This window comes from Phascolarctos cinereus, unplaced genomic scaffold (genome assembly GCF_003287225.1).
Source record: "Phascolarctos cinereus isolate Bilbo 61053 unplaced genomic scaffold, phaCin_HiC Scaffold_249;HRSCAF=844, whole genome shotgun sequence".
NCBI lineage: Eukaryota > Metazoa > Chordata > Mammalia > Diprotodontia > Phascolarctidae > Phascolarctos > Phascolarctos cinereus.
The window spans coordinates 17,853-35,977 of record NW_027555568.1 but is presented as its reverse complement, the minus strand read 5'-3'; the positions used below and the strand labels follow the sequence as shown (position 1 = coordinate 35,977).

Here is an 18,125-nt window from a genome sequence, read left to right as displayed (position 1 = left end):
TGAGACACTTCCTAGGGGCAGTGATTTGCTCCCTTTGTGCTTAGCTTTGTCTGGAGGAATAAAGCATTGCTGTGGCCTAGCGGACTGGCCTGTGACTCAGGGGGCCTCTAAGGACTCAGACAAATGCAGACATGTGCAGACTGCCCCGGGTTCCTCCCCCATTTCCTGGCTCACACCAGGCACCTGCTGCTTCCCCAGGGAAGGCAAGCCCGGCTCTCAGATCACTTTGGGGCTCACCTGCAGCTTTGGGGTCTGGGGGAGGTGGAGGAGGGAGGGAATGGTCAGGAATGGTCAGAGCTGGAGACTGAGAAGAGGGTGGGGACGGAAGTGCTGCCACTAATTCCACCATCCCCACCATCCCCCTCCCTCTTAATTATCCTAATTCCAAGGTGTCTCCATCCAGCCTGCCACAGAAATCTCAGCTTCAGAGGGCTCTGAAATGAAAGCTGACTTTATGACTCAGCTCTTCCTCTATTCTCTAATCCTGTTTAGCACAGAGGTCTTCAGGAGCCGATTTCTTTGTTTCGACTCTATCTAGAGTTCATTGAGTCCCGGACCCTACTTCAAGCCATATTATCAGGCAATATCTGGAAGATCACAAGTCAGAGATAGATTCATAGATTCAGACTGTGAGACCTGGTAAGGGACCTTAGGCCAACTGCCCCCTGCCCTAAGAAACTGAGAATCAGAATGGCTAAGTGACCTTCCCAGAGCTGTCCAGCTTGTGAATGGGACCTGAACCCAGGTCTTCGGGCTCCAAGGCTAGTGGACTCTCCACTGTGCCACATTATGATACTCTATGATGGCTCTAGGTAGGAGGAGGAGAAGGCAGGGATGCTCCTGAGCTCAGGGGACCAGACAGTGACAGTCCTTCCAGCTCTCTGTAACAGGTCCCAAGCTGAGAAAGAGTCTAGACAGAGCCCAGGACTAGGGTGAGAGCATTTCAAGGGATGGATCATGGAGGGGGTGACATGAGATTCTTGGGGGGGGGTATCCAGCTTGTCTTGGGGGAGGATGGCCTGGAGGAAGTTGTGCCCTCCTCCTCTGTGTTCAGACTCTTCCATCCTGTCCAGTCTTGTGCTATTGGGCTCCTCCAGACATGGAAGGAAAGAGCCCTTTGATGTAGGCCGGACTTCTCTTAATGAATATATAAGAATATGCATTGAAGGAGGCAAGTGTCTGTCACCTTATAACCCATCATTTTTCCCAAGACCCCAAGAGAAAAAATAATCTTGGTCATTCCCTCTGTGAATGACCTCTGGGGGGCCAGGCTTGGGATGGAAGGGATGTTCCCTCTGTATCTCCTCCATCTCTTCTCATTATCCCTTCCTTTCTATCTCTGTCACCCTGTCCATTGTCCCCCCGTCCCCTCCCACCATCGCCTCTTCATGTCCTGGCCTTCTACCCTTCCGTCTTCTGTCTCCCAATTTCTCCCTCTGTCCACACTCTACTTTCGTTTTCTGTTTCTCTTCTCCATATACTGTTCCCCCATGTGTTTGTCTTTTGTCTTATTTTTCCATTCTCTGTCCATCATCTACCTTTCCATTATTAGTTCCTCCATCCCACTGATTCTTCACCCTTCTTCCCCTTACCTCTCTGCCCCTTTCCACTCTTCTGTCACCGTTCATCTCTCCATCTTCCATTTTCCTATCCCTATCCCTCTAACCTCTGCCCTGCATCACCATCTTTCCTATTTTTCCACCTCTGTCTCCTTGGGTCTTGCCTTCCCCTTACTGCCTAAACCTGAATAAGAAGTTCACCCTTTAGGTCAGAAGGCCCTCCATTCTCCTGTATTATGTTCTCCTTCCCTATCCTGTGGACACAGAAGATACCCTAAGGCAGCGAGAGCCAAGGGCTCATAGCACTGCTGAGCTGTTCTGGGAACTGACCTGGGCTTTGCTTCTTTCACAGGGACTAAAACTAAAGAGGGTGTGGTGCAGAGTGTGACCTCAGGTAAGGAGCTGGGACTCCCTGGGACTCCAGGCGTTGAGAGATCCTGGGACTCTTTCTACAAAGCTGCCTCCTTAGAATCAAAATTCCCCAGAATCCCCCAGATATCAGGTCCCAAAAGGAGGATTCCGACTGGTCTTTCTGCCCTGGAACACTCTCCTCCCCTTCATGTTCACTATCATTTTGGCCTAACTAGGACCTCAGGCCTGGGGGATTTTATTGGCATTTGAAGGCCAATGCTCCTGAGACCCTCTCCTTAAAAACCAACCCTGTGGTCTAGGTGTATATGTGAGGCACAGCCCCATTTGTGTGGACTCTTCCTCCACAAAGGGAGTGGAAAGTGCTGAAGAGCGCTCTCTCTCTCTCTCTCTCTCTCTCTCTCTCTCTGTCTCTCTCTCTCTCTCTCTCTCTCTCTCTCTCTCTCTCTCTCTCTCTCTCTCTCTTTCTTTCTCTCTCTTTCTCTCTTCTCTGTTTCTCTGTCTGTCTGTCTCTCTCTGTCTCTGTCTGTCTCTCTCTCCTTGGCCCCACCTCATCTGGGCCCCTTACTCTCCTGAATACCTTGTGGGGGGTACCCTGAGCCATTAGAGCCATGCTCAGGGGAAAGGAAGTGCAAATGGGTGGAGAAAAATTGTATTTGAGAATCTGAATCCTGGAATCTCCCTCTCTGCCTTCATCCCTGGGAGATTGAGCACATAATTCAGTGTCCAAGTGACCATACCAAGGCCTACTAACTGTACAGTGAGGAGGGACCTTGGGGAACACAGAACAACCTCACCTCAAAGAAGGGATGGGTCAGGAAGGAAAAAAAATGAAGCCAGAGGGGAAAAAAATGTTCTCTGTTCTCCCCCAACAAGTTGCGGAAAAGACCAAAGAACAGGCCAACATGGTAAGCGATGCCATGGTAGCCAGTGTGAACACCGTGGCCAGCAAGACAGTGGAGGAGGCTGAAAATATTGTGGTGACCACTGGCATCGTTCGGAAGGTGAGTTGTCCCTGCTCAACATTCCAGGGAAATCATCAGTCCCTGAGGCTCCCAGCAGACTCCAAGGGGTTCTGGCCAGAGGCTGGGTATGGCTACATCTTGTATGGAGCTCAGAAATGATGGAAATAACCTCCATCTCTCCAGTGCTCTAAGGTTACAAAGTACTTCTCTTCACAACAGCCCTGCCAAGTAGGTAATAATATAAGGATGCTTTATCCCCATTTTACAGGTGAGCAAACTGAGCTTCAGAGAGGTAAGTAGCTTTGCCTACAGTCATATGGCTGAACAGTTCAGGGTTCCTTGGACTAGGACCACATTTGCCTTTTTTTTCCCCCAAAGCTCTTTCCAAACCATTAGTTCCAACCCTGGCTCTGCCACAGACTGCCTGTGTCCCTTTGAGCCTCACAGCTGACCTGCTTAGGAGCATGGATAGAGATTATTAACCTCCTTGCGCTTCTGGGGAAATCGAGGCAGTTTGTCAGTTTCAGAGGCAGGACCAAAACCCAGGTCTACTAACTCTCAGTCATAGGATCATATAAGTTTAGAGGTGGAAGGGACGTCAGAGGTCATTGACTCCAACCTCCTTATTTAACATTTGAGGAAACTGAGGCCCAGAGACATTAAATGGTAACACAATTAGTGAGTGTCAGAGTCTAGATTGGTAGCCTGTGAAACAGTGGGTTAACTCCTAATCCTTAAGAGCAGAGATCACTATGTTCATTAAGCTATAAAAATAAAAACTTGGGAAGAATTTTTCATAGAAAGTTGGAGTCAGTAGGGACCTTTTGCAGCAGGAATCTTTTCTACAATATCCCCAACAAGTGGTTACCTCACTTGAAGACTTCTAGGGATGGGGAACCCCTCCCCCAGAACATCTTCTTCTTTAGGCTAGCCATTTCAGTTTCATTCAGCTAGTGTCCCAGTGGGTCATCTCCTCATCCTGGTCATCTTTCTCTGAAAGGCTCCAGCTCACCAACATCCCTTCAAAAAGGTGGCGTTCAAGACTGAATACAGGGACAAATACTCTAGGGCTCTTTCTTCCCTCCTCCTGGACACCGTGCTTGTGCAATATACCCGAAGATTTCATTAGGGAGGAGTTTGTTATTGGGGATAGCTTGCTGGGCTTGGAGTCAGAAGACTGGGGCTGGGATGGGGCTGACACAAAAGCCTAGGTCTTGTGACTGAGCCCCCCACCCACACCCATCCTACTACACTAGGCTGCTGTTTGGATCCCATGCACTAGGCTGTGTGAGTCTGGGGAAGTCCTAAACAATCTGAACCTCGGTTTCTTCATCTGTAAAGTAGGGATAACTACCCATAGTTCTTACTTCCCAGAATTCTGAGGCACAAAGGAAATAATGTAGGAATGGTTCTTTGCAAATTTTAAAGAGTTATGTAAATGTCGATGATTGGTGTTTGCACTCAGGTGGGCTCCAGTCGGCTGTACCTTCAATGCCTTTTGTTTCTCCCATCATAGTGCCTAAATTTGCTACAAACCCAGATGAGTAGGTGGCTGGAGTAAGGGAGGACCCCTGGGCTGGCAATCTGGGGCTGCATGGGACTGGTGAGGGAGTCTGGAGTGCAGGAGAGAGCTCTTTCTCCACAGGTTCCCTCAGCTGTGTTCCTGAGCCTTGTGATGCCACCAGGGACACTGAGAATGTTTCATTCCAGGGTATCAGTGCCCTAGTTACAGATGCAGACGCTGCTGCCCAAGGGAAACCCTCCTGCTGTCTTGTCCTCGACGAGGGATACTGGCAGGCTAATAGCGAGTCTCAGATGGGGAATCAGGGCCAAGAGATTGGACTAGCAAACTGCAGAGGAGATGTCTAGCTTGGGACACCCTTTAAATGAGTGGATAAGCACTGATATTTGCCAGAAGACATAACCCTAGGCTGGAAGTCAGGAGGTCAGGGTCTTCCATTGACATACGTTGGGCCAGCAATGGGGCCATCTACCCCAACAAATAAGAATGATAGTGACTCAAGCTTCCATACGACTTTAGGGTTTGCAAAGCACTTTAGAAATATTATTTCAATTGATCCATACAACAACCCTGGGAGGCAGGTACTATTATTAGCTCCACCAGAGGGGTGAAATAACTTATCTCATGGCCAGTAAGCATCCGAAGCAGGATTGGAACTCAGCTTCAATCCAACACTATTCATCGTGTTGCTTCGTTGGCCAGTTCATTTGCATTACATTTTCTGTAGTTGTCCTAGGTCCTCCTAAGGGTTGTTCCTCACTTTCCTTAGTTTCCTTATCTGGAAAATGGGCCTGATGCCAGGACAATCAGTACGAGGATCCCAGATACATATACCAAAATACCAAGACATGAAGTAGAAAGTTCAGGACTTGAAAGAATAAAACGTTATAGTTTTATAGAACCAACGATTCCGAGGGGCCATTTCCTGCCCTTGATTCACACATCTCCATATTCACCCCTCCATAGATAGCAATACTGTCTGGAGCCAACTAATCCTAATCTTCCCCCACCCCCACTCCTTCCTGCAATTTTAGGGAGAAGACATTAGACTTGATGTCAGGGAAGCTTGCTGAAAACCATAGGTGTCCCAACATGGCATGAGTTGCCCTGGTGCATTGGCCGTTACTAGACATCTTCACAAGCTGGGTGCCCATTTCTCAGGGACATTACAGAGGGCTCGCCAGAGGAGGGCTGGTCTGAGGAGGGCTCTGAAGTCCATCTGTGGTTCTACAGTTCTAATGGGTGCAGAAACACTGGGCTGGCTGCTTAGGGAGATATGAACTGGGGAGATTCCATTCAGTTCAATTCCATTTGCATAATAAGTGGATGCCTGTGAAATGGGAGGCTGGGGATTGTCTCTGTCCTGGAGATAGTGTGCCTCTCTCCTTCTCTTCCTTGTCTTCCTCTTTTCATATCTCCCTCCCTCCCTCTCTTATTGCTTCTGTCCCACCTTTCTCCTTCTCTGCTTTCTTTCCTCTCTTTATCTATTATCCCTCCTCCTCTCTCTGCCCCTCTGTCTTCCTTTCTTCCTCTCCCCTCTGTCTCTGTCTCTTCCTGCCTTCCTTCTTCCCTCTAGCCCTTCCTTTCCGTCTCCCCTTTTCCTTCCCCCTCATCCTGTTCCCCACCCTCCCTCTCCCTTATTCTTTGTCATGCTTCCACACTCACTCCCTGCCCCCATTCCTCTGCCTGTTTAACCCCTCTGGGCTCCTGCCCTAACGCCTCCAACCGGCTGCACCTTTTGTTTTCCTAGGAGGATTTGGTACATCCATCTCCAGCTGAGCATGGGGCCCCAGAAGACCAGCCAGCAGAAGCTACTGAAGAGGTAAAGGGTTCCAACGCTTCCCTCCCTGTCTTCTCAGGGCTCTACAGGTTTTCTGTCTGTTCTCCAGGATTTTCCAACTGTCAGCCTCTTGGACTTGGGGAAAACTTATTTAGAGACAGCAGAATATGGAGAACTTTCCTCCTATGGGTCTTACCCCCCCCCATCTTTCCTAGGTTCATTCTCCTGTTGCACGTTCCCTTAGGCCTAGAGCATCTTTCTCTAGAAGGAATTTCTACTATTGTTGTTCAGTCGTTTTTCAATCGCATCCTATTCTTTGTGGCCCCATTTGGGTTTTTTCTGGCAAAGATATTGAAGTGGTTGGCCATTTCCTTCTCCAGTTCAGAGACTGATTCTAAACCTGGTCACAAACTGACCTCTGACCCTTGCCTCAGACTGCAGCCCAGTGCTAGCCGTAGAGCAACTCCTAATCTTGTCAGCTAACTCTGAAACAATATATACCCAGAGTCACAAGAGGGAATGGGTAAGTGGGCTGCTTTGGGCTCATCCCCACTGCAGGAGGCATGACTCAGGGAGAGTGTCCTACCAATGACAGGCCTGACTCCCTGCCATGTTTGTATAGGAAGTATATAGCTTGGTATTATGTTTGGGGGCAGTGAGAGTGGGGCAGGTTATTATAGTTTGTGTGTGTGTGTTTACTCTGTGCCTCATTTGTCTCTCCTTGAGGTTGAGGGCAGCAGAGACTAGCTGGGGAACCATCGTTGAGCCAGGCCAAGGATTGTGGAGCCAGTAGCTGACACTAACCTTCTCCCCTGTCACCTGAACAAGATGGCTTCTTGGACCCAGCTCCCTCCCTTCTTCCCTGTTCCTGACTGGATGAACACATCATGCTACATGTGAATATCAGGTTCTAGAGCATATGTGTTGAGTAGCCGTGTGCTGGGTATCTTCCTTCTACTCCTACCTGTAGCTTAAGTCTCCCCCACATTAGTCCATCTGTCCATCTATCTGAGCATCCTTGTTGCTGCTTCTTCCCTTCCTCCCTCCTTGTTTCCCTCTGTTCATTTGGACTCCATAGATGTTGGGTATGCTTTATGTATTTATTTATTTACAAGTGATACCAAAATAAAACTGTATTTGAACCATGTTTCCCAGCTGGCTCTCCAGTTCATCCCTTTGAAAAAAGCACAACTACCCCTAGATAGCATCAGGTGAAGGAGGAAGGGGCTCCTGCGTTGATGAGGAATCTGGTTCTGGCTGTCCCTTCCCAGACTGGCTTAGAGCCTAGGCCACAAACTGATCCTGGCCTCTAACCTGGCCACAGACTCATCTTTAATAAGGTTAGTGCTGGTGTGTGGGAGGGGAAGATGGGCCTGGGAGACAGAGACAGAACAGGAGGTGATAATCATTTGCATTTATATTGTCTCAAGGTTTTCAAATCACTTTCCATATATTAGCTCTTTTGCTCCTCAAAAGCAGCTTTGTACATGGGTAACATAGTTATCTCTACTTTTTTTGTGTGTGGGGGGTGGAAGCTGGTGCTCTGCCTCCAAAGCCAGTACTCCTTCCAATGTAGCTGGCAGATCTTTTCCACTCCAAGTGGAAGAAGCATCCCAAAGAAATTCCATGACTTGTTCATGATTATCCGGCTAGTAAGTGTCAGGGATGGGATTTGAACTTAGGTCCTTCCTGCCTCGAAGTCCAACACTCTTTCCTTTCCCTTTCTACTCTTTCTAATATTTGGCCACCCATTTCACAGAACTGAAAGAAAAGTGCTTTATAAACCAGAAAGTGTGACATAGGTGTGACATGCTATTATTACTTGTATGATTTGGGGCAAGTCTTTTGATCTCTCTGACTCGGGCTCCCCATCTGCCGAAGGAAGGATTAAGTCAGAACTGAGCTATGGGCTCTCCAGCCCAGACTCTATGGGTGCACACAAGTCAGTGAATTCAAATATGGCAACCTTTGTTCTGAAGGTGGCACCCTAGGCTGTGGAGCTGAGATGAACTTGGAGTTCTTCTAATCCCATTCCCATATTTTACAAATGGCAGAATCAGCAACATGGCCAAGGTCACACAGGCAGTGTTCAAAATGGGATTTGAGCCTACGTTCTTGACTCTAGAGCAAGGGCTATCTATACTGCCTCTTGGGAGTCCTCCAGTCCTAAATAGGATCATAGAATCTCAGAAGAGGAAAGGACTGAAGTGATTTTCTAGTCCAATCAGTACCTGGACAGGAATCTCTTTGGTCAGTGGTCCCCAGCTTTCTCACTACAAGTGGAGAGGCTCATCACCAGTAGGTCAGCCCCCTAGATGATGAGTAACTATCGTGACCCATGATCATGCCAGAATTCTGTTCCCCAAATCTTTGGTACCAACCTTGTTATCTAAAGTATAAACTCCTTATCTTGACGTTTGAGGCCCTCTCTAACTCTAGATTATTTTACCTCATACTGTTGTCCTTCATAAACTCTGCATCTAGCTAAACTGTGAACCCCAGCTGTTAAGTAAATACAAGGTATCATAAGTGTTAGAGGAAGCTACAAGGCTAGTCTTAGAGTTAAGATGACCTGGGTTTAAATCTCCCCCCCCGCCCCCCACTTAATAGCTATATGATCCTGGGCTAGTCACTTAACCCTGTAAGTTTCTGTTTCCTCATCTGCAAGCTTCCAATCTACCTTGCAAGATTGTGAAGATCAAAGGAGATGTTGTCCATAAAACGTTTTACAAATCTTAAGGTGACATAGAAATGGCAGCTATTATTATCTCATCCTGATCCATTTTGGTGGAGTGACTTCACACCCTGGAACACTCCACACAGTCACTTCCATGTTGTTAGTGTGAATAATAATTTTAGTGTTTCTGGTCCTTTGACTCTGTTGCCATTCAATCACTCAGCAAACTAGTGAAATCCTTTGCCTAATCAAGGGAGGAGGATCTTAGCACAACAGATTTAGAAATAGAAGGAATCTGAGAGGATGTTTCCTGCCCTAGGATGCTCCCATTGCATCAAAACTCAGAATTATTAAGCCCCACTACCCAGGTCATTTCCAGAGATCTTAGAAAGCTCCTGTTTCCCAATTCATCCTCATCCATGGCCCTAGACAGCCCAGGGTTCCACTGATATAACTATTTTTATGTTAGGCAGTCTGCTCACAAGGGCAGGCAGTGCTCCTGCCCTCAGGAGCATACTATTTACCAAGACAAGATGGAATGGGGTTCAGGAAAGGACTATTGGCTATTGATTTGCCTCAATCCAGACCAGTTATCTTCTTTTTCCTTAATGAGGAAGAAAGCTGAGCTTGTAACGTGGTGAGACATGGAAAACTCCAACAGCAATAGTGGTGGTATCAATTTCCTTTGAATCCACAAGAGCCTCAGGGGTACATTTCTGAGCAATGGCAGTCAAGAACAGCGATAACTCCATCTGAGCCAGGTCTTTTCCCAAGCAGATCTGTTTTTCTGCAAAAAACCAAGATTATGCTTAGAGATCTTCTACTTGGGCTAGAAGTTACATAGCTTGGTTCAGGTCTCTCTGGGGCTCTTCCCTCCTGTGATCTATGCCATACCAGCCATGAGTCAACTCCTCTCTATGCCTAGGACAATGGGGTAGGGAAGGATCTGGGGTATGGAGGGAGTCTAGATTCTCCTGGTCCCTTGAAATTGCTCTCTGAAGCACCTCTGACCTTACATAAGAACTGCTGTCTGAACTGGACATCCTGGTCACTTCATGTGGCAGTCTAGAAGAAACCAGTTCAATATATTTCTGTATCTCATGCACCACAGCATCCACATAGGGCATGTTTGGTTTGTCCTCCATGGATAGAATTCAGTTCCATCCAATCACTTGCCCAATTTTTTCATGGATTTTGCCAGTGGAGAAATGAATGGAATTAATGATGTGCTACCTAGGCTATTGGGAATTCCCAGCTGAGTCCCTGGGGGAGAAGTGGCAGACATTGGCTGGATACAATTCCCAAGAGACTAACATGCTTCATCTCAGTCTCATGCTCATCCAAGGATAGAAAGAAAACCTCTTTTGCTCATGGACAGGACCAAGTATGATATTATCGCTTTTAGACATTTAGATTACAAGTAGGGTCTCTATTCTCTGATTTTCTTATAAATGTTTGTGGGGCCTAAAAGCCTACTTTGATATTTCGTCATGGTGTGGAGGCCCACAAGCCAGCAATCATTTATTAAGGTGTCAGGGACTGTATTAACCACTGGGGACACAAAGAAAGGCAAAAGCACAATCCTTGCTCTCCAGGAATTTCCATTCTAATGGGAGAGACATCATGAAAACAGCCATGTACAAACATGACACACAGGACAGAGTAGGGGTGATATCAGACTGAAGGGGCATTGATATTCTTGAGGAGGTAGGATTTCAGGTGAAGCCTGAAGAAAACTAAAGAAGCAAAGAGGCAGGAATGAGGAGGAAGAGCATTCCACACATGGGAAACAGCCAGTCAACATGCTCCCAGTCAGGAGATGGAGTGTCTTGTGTGGGGAACAACATGGAGGCCAGAGTCATTGGATTATACAAGATGACCCCTATGGTTTCTTCTGATGCTTCTCTTCAGTGGTTACATTAGGAAGAAGGTGCTAAGCATTTATTAAACACCCCATGCACAGCAGACTGTACTCTCAAAAAGGATTCTATTCTATTGAGGAAGATGAAATACAAGTCAGGTCCAAAAGAAAAAATAAAGTACCGCATGAGGTTTGAGGATGAAGGTCATTAGTAACCAGAGGGACTTGAGGCTTTATGAAGGAAGTAGAATTTGAACTGGGCTTTAAAAGATGGTTAAGAATTCCTCCTCTATAACAGGAGAAACTTGATTGGATCTCTAAATTCCTGGGATTCTGATTGTGAAATATTCATTGGTCCTAGAGGGTGTTTAGCACACCAATGGCACCTATTATCTATCATGCTAATTTTCAATCACATTAATAAAGTCTTTTGGTCATGGGAGCTGATAATAACAATATCTAGCATTTTGGTACTAAACATATACAACAACAACAATAATATCTAGCACTTTAAGGTTGTGAGGCATTTTGTATACACTGTCTTAACTGATCCTCACATCAATCCTGGGAGGGAGGTGTTTTAGGGCGCATTTTACAGTTGAGAATCCAAGACTCAGAGAGGCTAAGAGACTTGTCCAAGGTCATCCAGCTAGTAAGTGTCTCAGGTAGGATTTGAACTGAGCTCTTTCTGACTGTCAGGAACTCTAGTCTGCCACCTAACTTCCATGAAAAAAAAAAAAGCTGAGCTCCATGCATATATCAGAACTGATAGGTAAGCTCATTGCACTTTCTATCTTCAGGTGTTTCAGGAGCAGCAGGAACCCAAATCTGAGACTGCCTCTATTCAAGTACCAAATAAATTGAATCCACTAAGTTTTCCAGGTCAGATGGAGACTGGGGATTCTATTCCTCCTGCATATGGGAGAATTATAGAACAGAAGATTTTAGAAGCTGACATGTATCCCTGCAGAAACTTCATAACACCTGGTCTCAGCCAGGAGGTCCAGGCTAGATAGAGCACCAGAGTGAGAAAGACCTGAGTTCAAATCCAGCCTCAGACATTTTTCAGCTATGTGACCCTGGGCAGGTCATTTAACTTCTGTTTGCCTCAGTTTCCTCAAATTTAAGATGAGGACTATAATAGCACCTATCTCCCAGAGTCATGAGGATCAAATGTGATAGCCATGCCTGGTACATTGTAGATGCTATATAAATGTTAGCTGTTAGCTTTCAGCTTTCTCTGAGAATATTATTGTTGAATAATACAATAATGACTACATAATAGTTTAGACTTTTTGACCTGGGGATCCCATTCCTGGAACCATATACTAAGGATGTTATCAACAGGAAAAAAAAATCTGTACAAAAATAGCCTTCGTAGCATCACAAATGAGAGCAAACAAACTGGAAATAATCCATGCACCTAATGATCGGTGAATGACTGAACAAAGTGTGGCCCATGAATCTGATGGGACATTATGGGCCAGTGAGAAATGCCAATAATAATAGAAGCTAGTATACTATCTTACATTCATCATCTTTAATTCTCATGCCAGTGCTGTGAACCAGTAACGTGAGTGCTCCTATCCCAGTTTTACAAAGGGGAAAATGGCAGACACAGAAAGGCTAACCCTAATTCTGACTGTGCTCACTCAGGTAGTAAGCTCCACAGCTAGTGAGGATTGAACCCAGGTCGATTTTGTCTCAGAGTTCAGGGCTCCTTCCTCTCCACCTGAGTGTGCTGAAGCCAACTCCTTCAGGCGAGGGAAGATTGTTAAAGGTTTGGTACGAGGATTTACACCTTGAAAACTGGCAAATGGTACAGATCGAGGCTTGATTTTTTGTTCTGGTGGTTGCCAGACTTAAGCAAGCCACGAAGAGAGTGTTAATAATACAGATTAAATTTCAAAATGTACATTCCTTGTCCCCCAAAATCTGGCTGTTAAACATTTACCAGCACACCCCTGCCTCTACCATGCTGCCTCCAGTCATCATATACAACGTAATTCAAGTGAAGAAAGTATAATTAGAGCAATAAACACACTAATACAAATTGAAAAAGAAAATAATAATAATAATAACAAAATTTGGGAAACACATAGAAGAGAAAGAGTTCTAAGGGGGAGGCCAAGGCAAACAGGAGTTACACACCACTATCTTATTAAAGTGAATATACACAACTTTAAGACAAACTGGAGCTAGTGGAAGTCTATGGTTGCTTCTAGGAGATGGCCCTTTATGCATTTGTGCATCTGAATGTTTGTGTTGCTGGTTGCTAAGTTTAGAATATGTTTTTATGAAAGGAAATAGAGGAAGGCCCCATGTTGTGTAGACGATCTATTTACGGAAAGGCATGGGCAGTCAGAGCACCTGCACTGATAGGGGTATGGAGCAATGAACAACTAATGTATATAATTGCCGTATGGATTAGATACACCTTGACCTGGTCGTGCTGATTCTGTGCTCAAAAATTCTTCAGTTTTTCTCCTGTTGACAACTGAGTGATTTTGAAATTCTTCTGCCTGTCATTTAAGGCTTTCAGTAATCTGGTCAACCCTGGGTAGAAGGATCATCTGTTTAGTTTTCTGCCTACTCTGCCCTTCAGATTCCTCCCCATCTTCTCTGCCGAACTTGCCCTTTCCTGCTCCTGTGAGTGGGCTGCAAAAATCAGTGGGAAAAGCCCTGGCTCTTGGATTGGAGGACTCCTGTGGGATTCAAGTCTTCCTTCTGATGCCAACAACCTGTGTGACTTTGAACAAGTCATGAGTCCTTCCTGGACCTCAGCTCCTTCAGTAAAATGAGGGGGTTGAACCAGATGATCCTCGAGGTCTCTAAAATTGCTAGATCTATTCTCCAATGAGATTTATGTGACAAGGGACTCACAAGTCAGTGAGTAGGGCCTGTACTGATTGACTCTGCTGAGATGGCACTTGGAATGCCAAGGCTGCATTCTGCTGAGGAAGCAGCCGATGTAGCCTCAAAGGTTAGCAGGGTCCAACATTTCTTGGTGCTCCTATGCTGTCTTCGAGATGAACTGTTAAATTTGATGACAAGTTTTTTTTTAATCAAACTCTTTTGTTTCCCAGGGATATACCTCATGAATGATTGAAAAGAATTATGGAACTGAAAGAGAAAAAAAATTAAATGTCTTCCCCAAAAGAGATTAACTAAGGGAAAGCCACTAGGCCCTTCACCATTCTGGTTTCTTTCCTTTGGACCTTCTCCTGATTTTCAGCATCCTTCTAATTTGTGACACCTCCAAATATAGTCTTACCAAAACATTTATTTTATTTTGTTTCTTATTTTTTCAATGAACAAGTATTTATTTTCTTTCCCTCCTGCCTCCTCCACTGGGAAAAGAAGGACAAATAAGACCTTCATAATAAATGATGTTTATTTTAAACGTCAGAAAATCACGTTTTCAAGTCTTGTAGGTATTTATTTTGTGCTCATTATAGTCTCAGATATTCATTGAAAGCTTAAAGTCCTTTTGCCAGACCAACACACTTTGCAAATTTGTAGCAAGGAAGTGACGTGGGCCTTATTGTGGGTGCTGTTTATGGTCAGACCCTCCCTGTATCACATTCCATTTATGGGACCCTGGGAAAGTCATTTGCCCTTTGTGGGATTCTGTTTTCTCACTCACACAATGAGGGGGTGATCTTTGAGATCCCTTCCATTTCAGGATATCTGGTCTTATGAAATCTTTATTTGCTGGGAGTTATCACTGTCACAGATAAGAGAACATTGATCTGCTTACCTTCCCATGGATTTTCTGCGTTAGGCCCAGTTGTTATGTACTGCTTGACCTTGGCTCCTAAGTCCAGTCATTTCATAATTCCTTTATGAACTCTTCATTCTAGTCAAACTGGCATGCTGGCTGCTCCTTGTCTCAACATTCTGTCATCCCATCTGTGACTTTGTGCAATGGTCTCCCGTGGCTGGAGTCCACTCTGTCTTCATCTCTGCCTCTTAGAATCCCTTGCAAACTTCCAGGAGTAGCTCAGTGGATTCCTCCTAGTAATGACTATGCTAATCTCTCCGGTGGTTAGTACTCTCTGCCTCTTGAAATTACTTGGTATCGTTTGGCATGTATTTTATATTTACTCATCTGGGCATGGCTTGTACCTGCCTCTCCCCTCCTCTGAATGCAAGCACCCTGAGGGTAAGGACTAAATCACTTTTGTGTCTGTATCCACAACACCCAGCATACAGTGCCTGGTACATTGCAAAAGCTTGAGAAATGCTGAATTGAACAAACCTGGCCAGGTTCATGAGACATCCTACTATGCAGCCACTATCTAGATTTGGAAAAAAAAATGGCTTTGGGACTACCCCAGGAAGATGGAAGGTAGACTTTCTGCTATTCACAGGAAAAGTGGACTCTCTGACTCCTTTTTGGGCCGCATTTCTTGACTGTAGAGCTAACTTCTTTGGGACGGATTTGAATTAGCAAACCAACTTTTAGCTACTTTTGTGAGCCACTAGAGGGCAGCAGACACTGCCTTGCCATGAAACCTCTGCAGAGTGAACATCTTTAATCAGAAGTCTTAATGTTCAAAAAAGCCTTAGAAATTTTCTAATCTGATCTCTTATCCAGTATGGGAATACCCTCTACAGCATCCCCTACAGATAGTCTCAAGCCTCAGCTTGGACATTTCTCGTAATGGGGACCAGAGATGCCATAGCCTCATGGGTTTGAGAAAATCTCAGCACCTTGATCAAATTGTGTCTTCTTAGTCTTATCTGGCACCACCTGTCTTTTCAAGTCTGGATTCCAAAGCACCCAATCTGGCCCAAAGGTAACTTCATAGGCTTATCTCTTCCCCAGCACATTAGGGGTTTTATTAATATTCTACTACAGGAAAAAATACACAGAGGCTATTAACAACAGTGAAAGGGGAGGGAACATTAGAGAATTTTCAGAAATCTTCTCCTTTGGTCCTGGTCCTGCATGCAAACTTTCAGGAGACAAAGTCTTAATATTTCTTAGTCCTTCCTCCATTTTTTCAGGATGACTTTGCACTTAGGTTCAATCTTGCTCTTGGAATCAACCAGCTCAGTTCTTTTGGGCTACATCACAAACTAGAGTACACCGATATCCTTCCAGGGGTGGGAATGACCTCAGAAGGCAATCATCAAATACATAGATTCCATCGAGATCAAGGGTGCAGATTCACCATAGGCAATTCCCTTCTAGGCATGGCTGTGCTGGTGGGAGGGGGCACATGGCAGTTTAGCAAAAATAGAGTTGTATGAAATGAAATACCTGGAGAAGAACACATCAAGCATAAATGCTTCTGTGTGTCTTCCAGGAATGCTGCATATCCACAGAATAACCAGGTGTCCATGGGAGCAAGAGTACGCAGGAAATCCAAACTACATATACCGTGTTAACTCATCAAAATAAAGACTCCTACCTGACTCCTTCCTTCTCTTCCCTCACACTCATGATCTCTACATCTTCACTATGAATTCAAAATATGCAAGCAATAGTTTTGTCACCTTTTCTGCTTAACAAAACACACTGGGTAAGTGTATTTTAGCCTCAACATGGGTAGAAATGCTGATTTCCATTTTTTTTTTTAAAGAATCATTCTCCCCTTTCACTCAGGCTGCAGGTACTCTGTTTCTGACACAGGCCAGTTCAATCCTTCCTTAGGCCACTTGGTAGCACTCCACTACCATATTAGATGCTAAACTTAGCATGGACATCCTTTCAGCATAATCCACTGCAAGTCCATTGTTTCTTCACCATTTTACTCTTGAACATTTCTCGTCCCTTCTGGACTGATGTCCCCTGTAGAATATTAGTCTGTGGAATCCATCCTTTCTTTGCCCTGAACGCAAAGAGATCTGTTTTCCCAAAGCCTAGGGTTGTATGGTGGACTATCTGGCTTTCCTTGCCCTCTCTAACAGAGAAGCGGTCACTTCCCCTCAGGCTTCCCCTCAATTCTACCCTAGGTGCCATTTTCTCCTTGCTAAGAAGAATCATATGAATAAGAACATTTTTTATTGTTGGTTCCTCCACCTCTGGAAAGATGAAATCCTCACTAGGACAAATCAAACTATTTCGCATTAGGCAGAGTGTTCTCCAGCAGATGTCTGGAAAATGGAAGTTCCTTTTCATTATCATATTATGTCTCTGTGCTGGGCTTGTGATCTGTTTCCCAGAATCCAAGTATGGAAAGAGGACCAAGGCAGAGCTCCAGGGCAGGAAGCACCAGGAAAGAAAGAGATTCCAGGGGATGCCTGACTCAGCACAGGGGAAAGGAACACATGCCATCTGGCAGCTCTGTCAAAGATCCTGAACGGAGGGAGCAATTATGAGCGTGGACCTTATCTGTGTATTGAGCAATAAAAAAAAATGCTCTGCAGCAGGAGCTTTGAAACCTGAAGTAGAATACCCAAAGGAGGTGTCCTAAACTTAGGGAGAATCAGCAGCTCATTCGCTTCAAACCTGCAGAACTGACCTAACTGAGGCTAACAGTGACTAAATCATGTAGCAATCTACTGAAACTTCCAAACACACACAAAGCAATTTGATCCAGTCCTGGGACAAGAACTCTCAGACGTGTGATCTAGTGAACCATCGCTTGCCTCAATCTAGAGATTAGGAAATTTGAGGCCAGAGATTGGTTTACACAAGGTCACACAACAAATGAGTGTCAGTCAGAGTTGAGATCCTGCCTGAGCTATGGATCCATCCAAACTGAGATAAAGTTCTTTCTTTGTGTTATAGGAGACATGGACCCTGTTGACTGCCCATGGACTCTTTTGAACTTGGCATAAACTTCCAGGCATGAATAAATTTCTTTGAAACTTATCTCTGTACCTAGCCCAGCACAGCTATTATTTCATTCCTGCTAATTGGTTCCATACAGATGGAAGATACACGGTGTAGGGAAAAGAAAGAATAACCTGGATTTTGGAGGGAGTTTACTTTTTGAAAAAGGATTTTGTTTTCAATTTCATGTAAAGATGGGACCTCCTTTTGAATCAACCTTCCGGTCATTATTATCAGGAGAGACCTCATACAGTGAGATACATGGTCATGAACAGGTTTGGGGACTGTCATGGGCAGAGGGAGCCAGAAGGATTGTATTTAGATGGTGAAGTCTTCCAGGTGCTCCTGTTTGGGGATAAAATGGCACCGGGTCCATCAAACCCTCAAACCTTGCAGACCATTCTGGACAAGATGCAATTTTGCTTCATTCCAATTTGTTCTATCCCGAGGTTCAGTTTGGAGGTGATAATGAACTTTATATAGCTTTTAAATTCACACACAAGGATAATTATAGTACTTTATAGGGTATAATGTAATTTGTATGTGTCATATCCTTTGAGTATTGCAAGTATCCCTTGCGGTCAGCAGTGCACATAGTGAGGCAG

At 45.0% G+C, this 18,125-nt stretch overlaps 1 protein-coding gene across 1 annotated transcript; it reads left to right on the top strand.

Moving 5' to 3' along the window:
• Positions 1–1,911: 1,911 nt before the first annotated feature.
• LOC110204319 (gamma-synuclein-like) lies at positions 1,912–7,342 on the top strand (the record flags this gene model as incomplete). The annotated part of the gene is made up of 4 exons (XM_020980559.1): positions 1,912–1,953; positions 2,805–2,932; positions 6,166–6,237; positions 6,922–7,342. Coding segments are annotated over 4 exons (263 nt in total), but the record flags the coding sequence as incomplete, so codon positions are not given.
• Between the last annotated feature and the right edge of the window lie 10,783 nt (positions 7,343–18,125).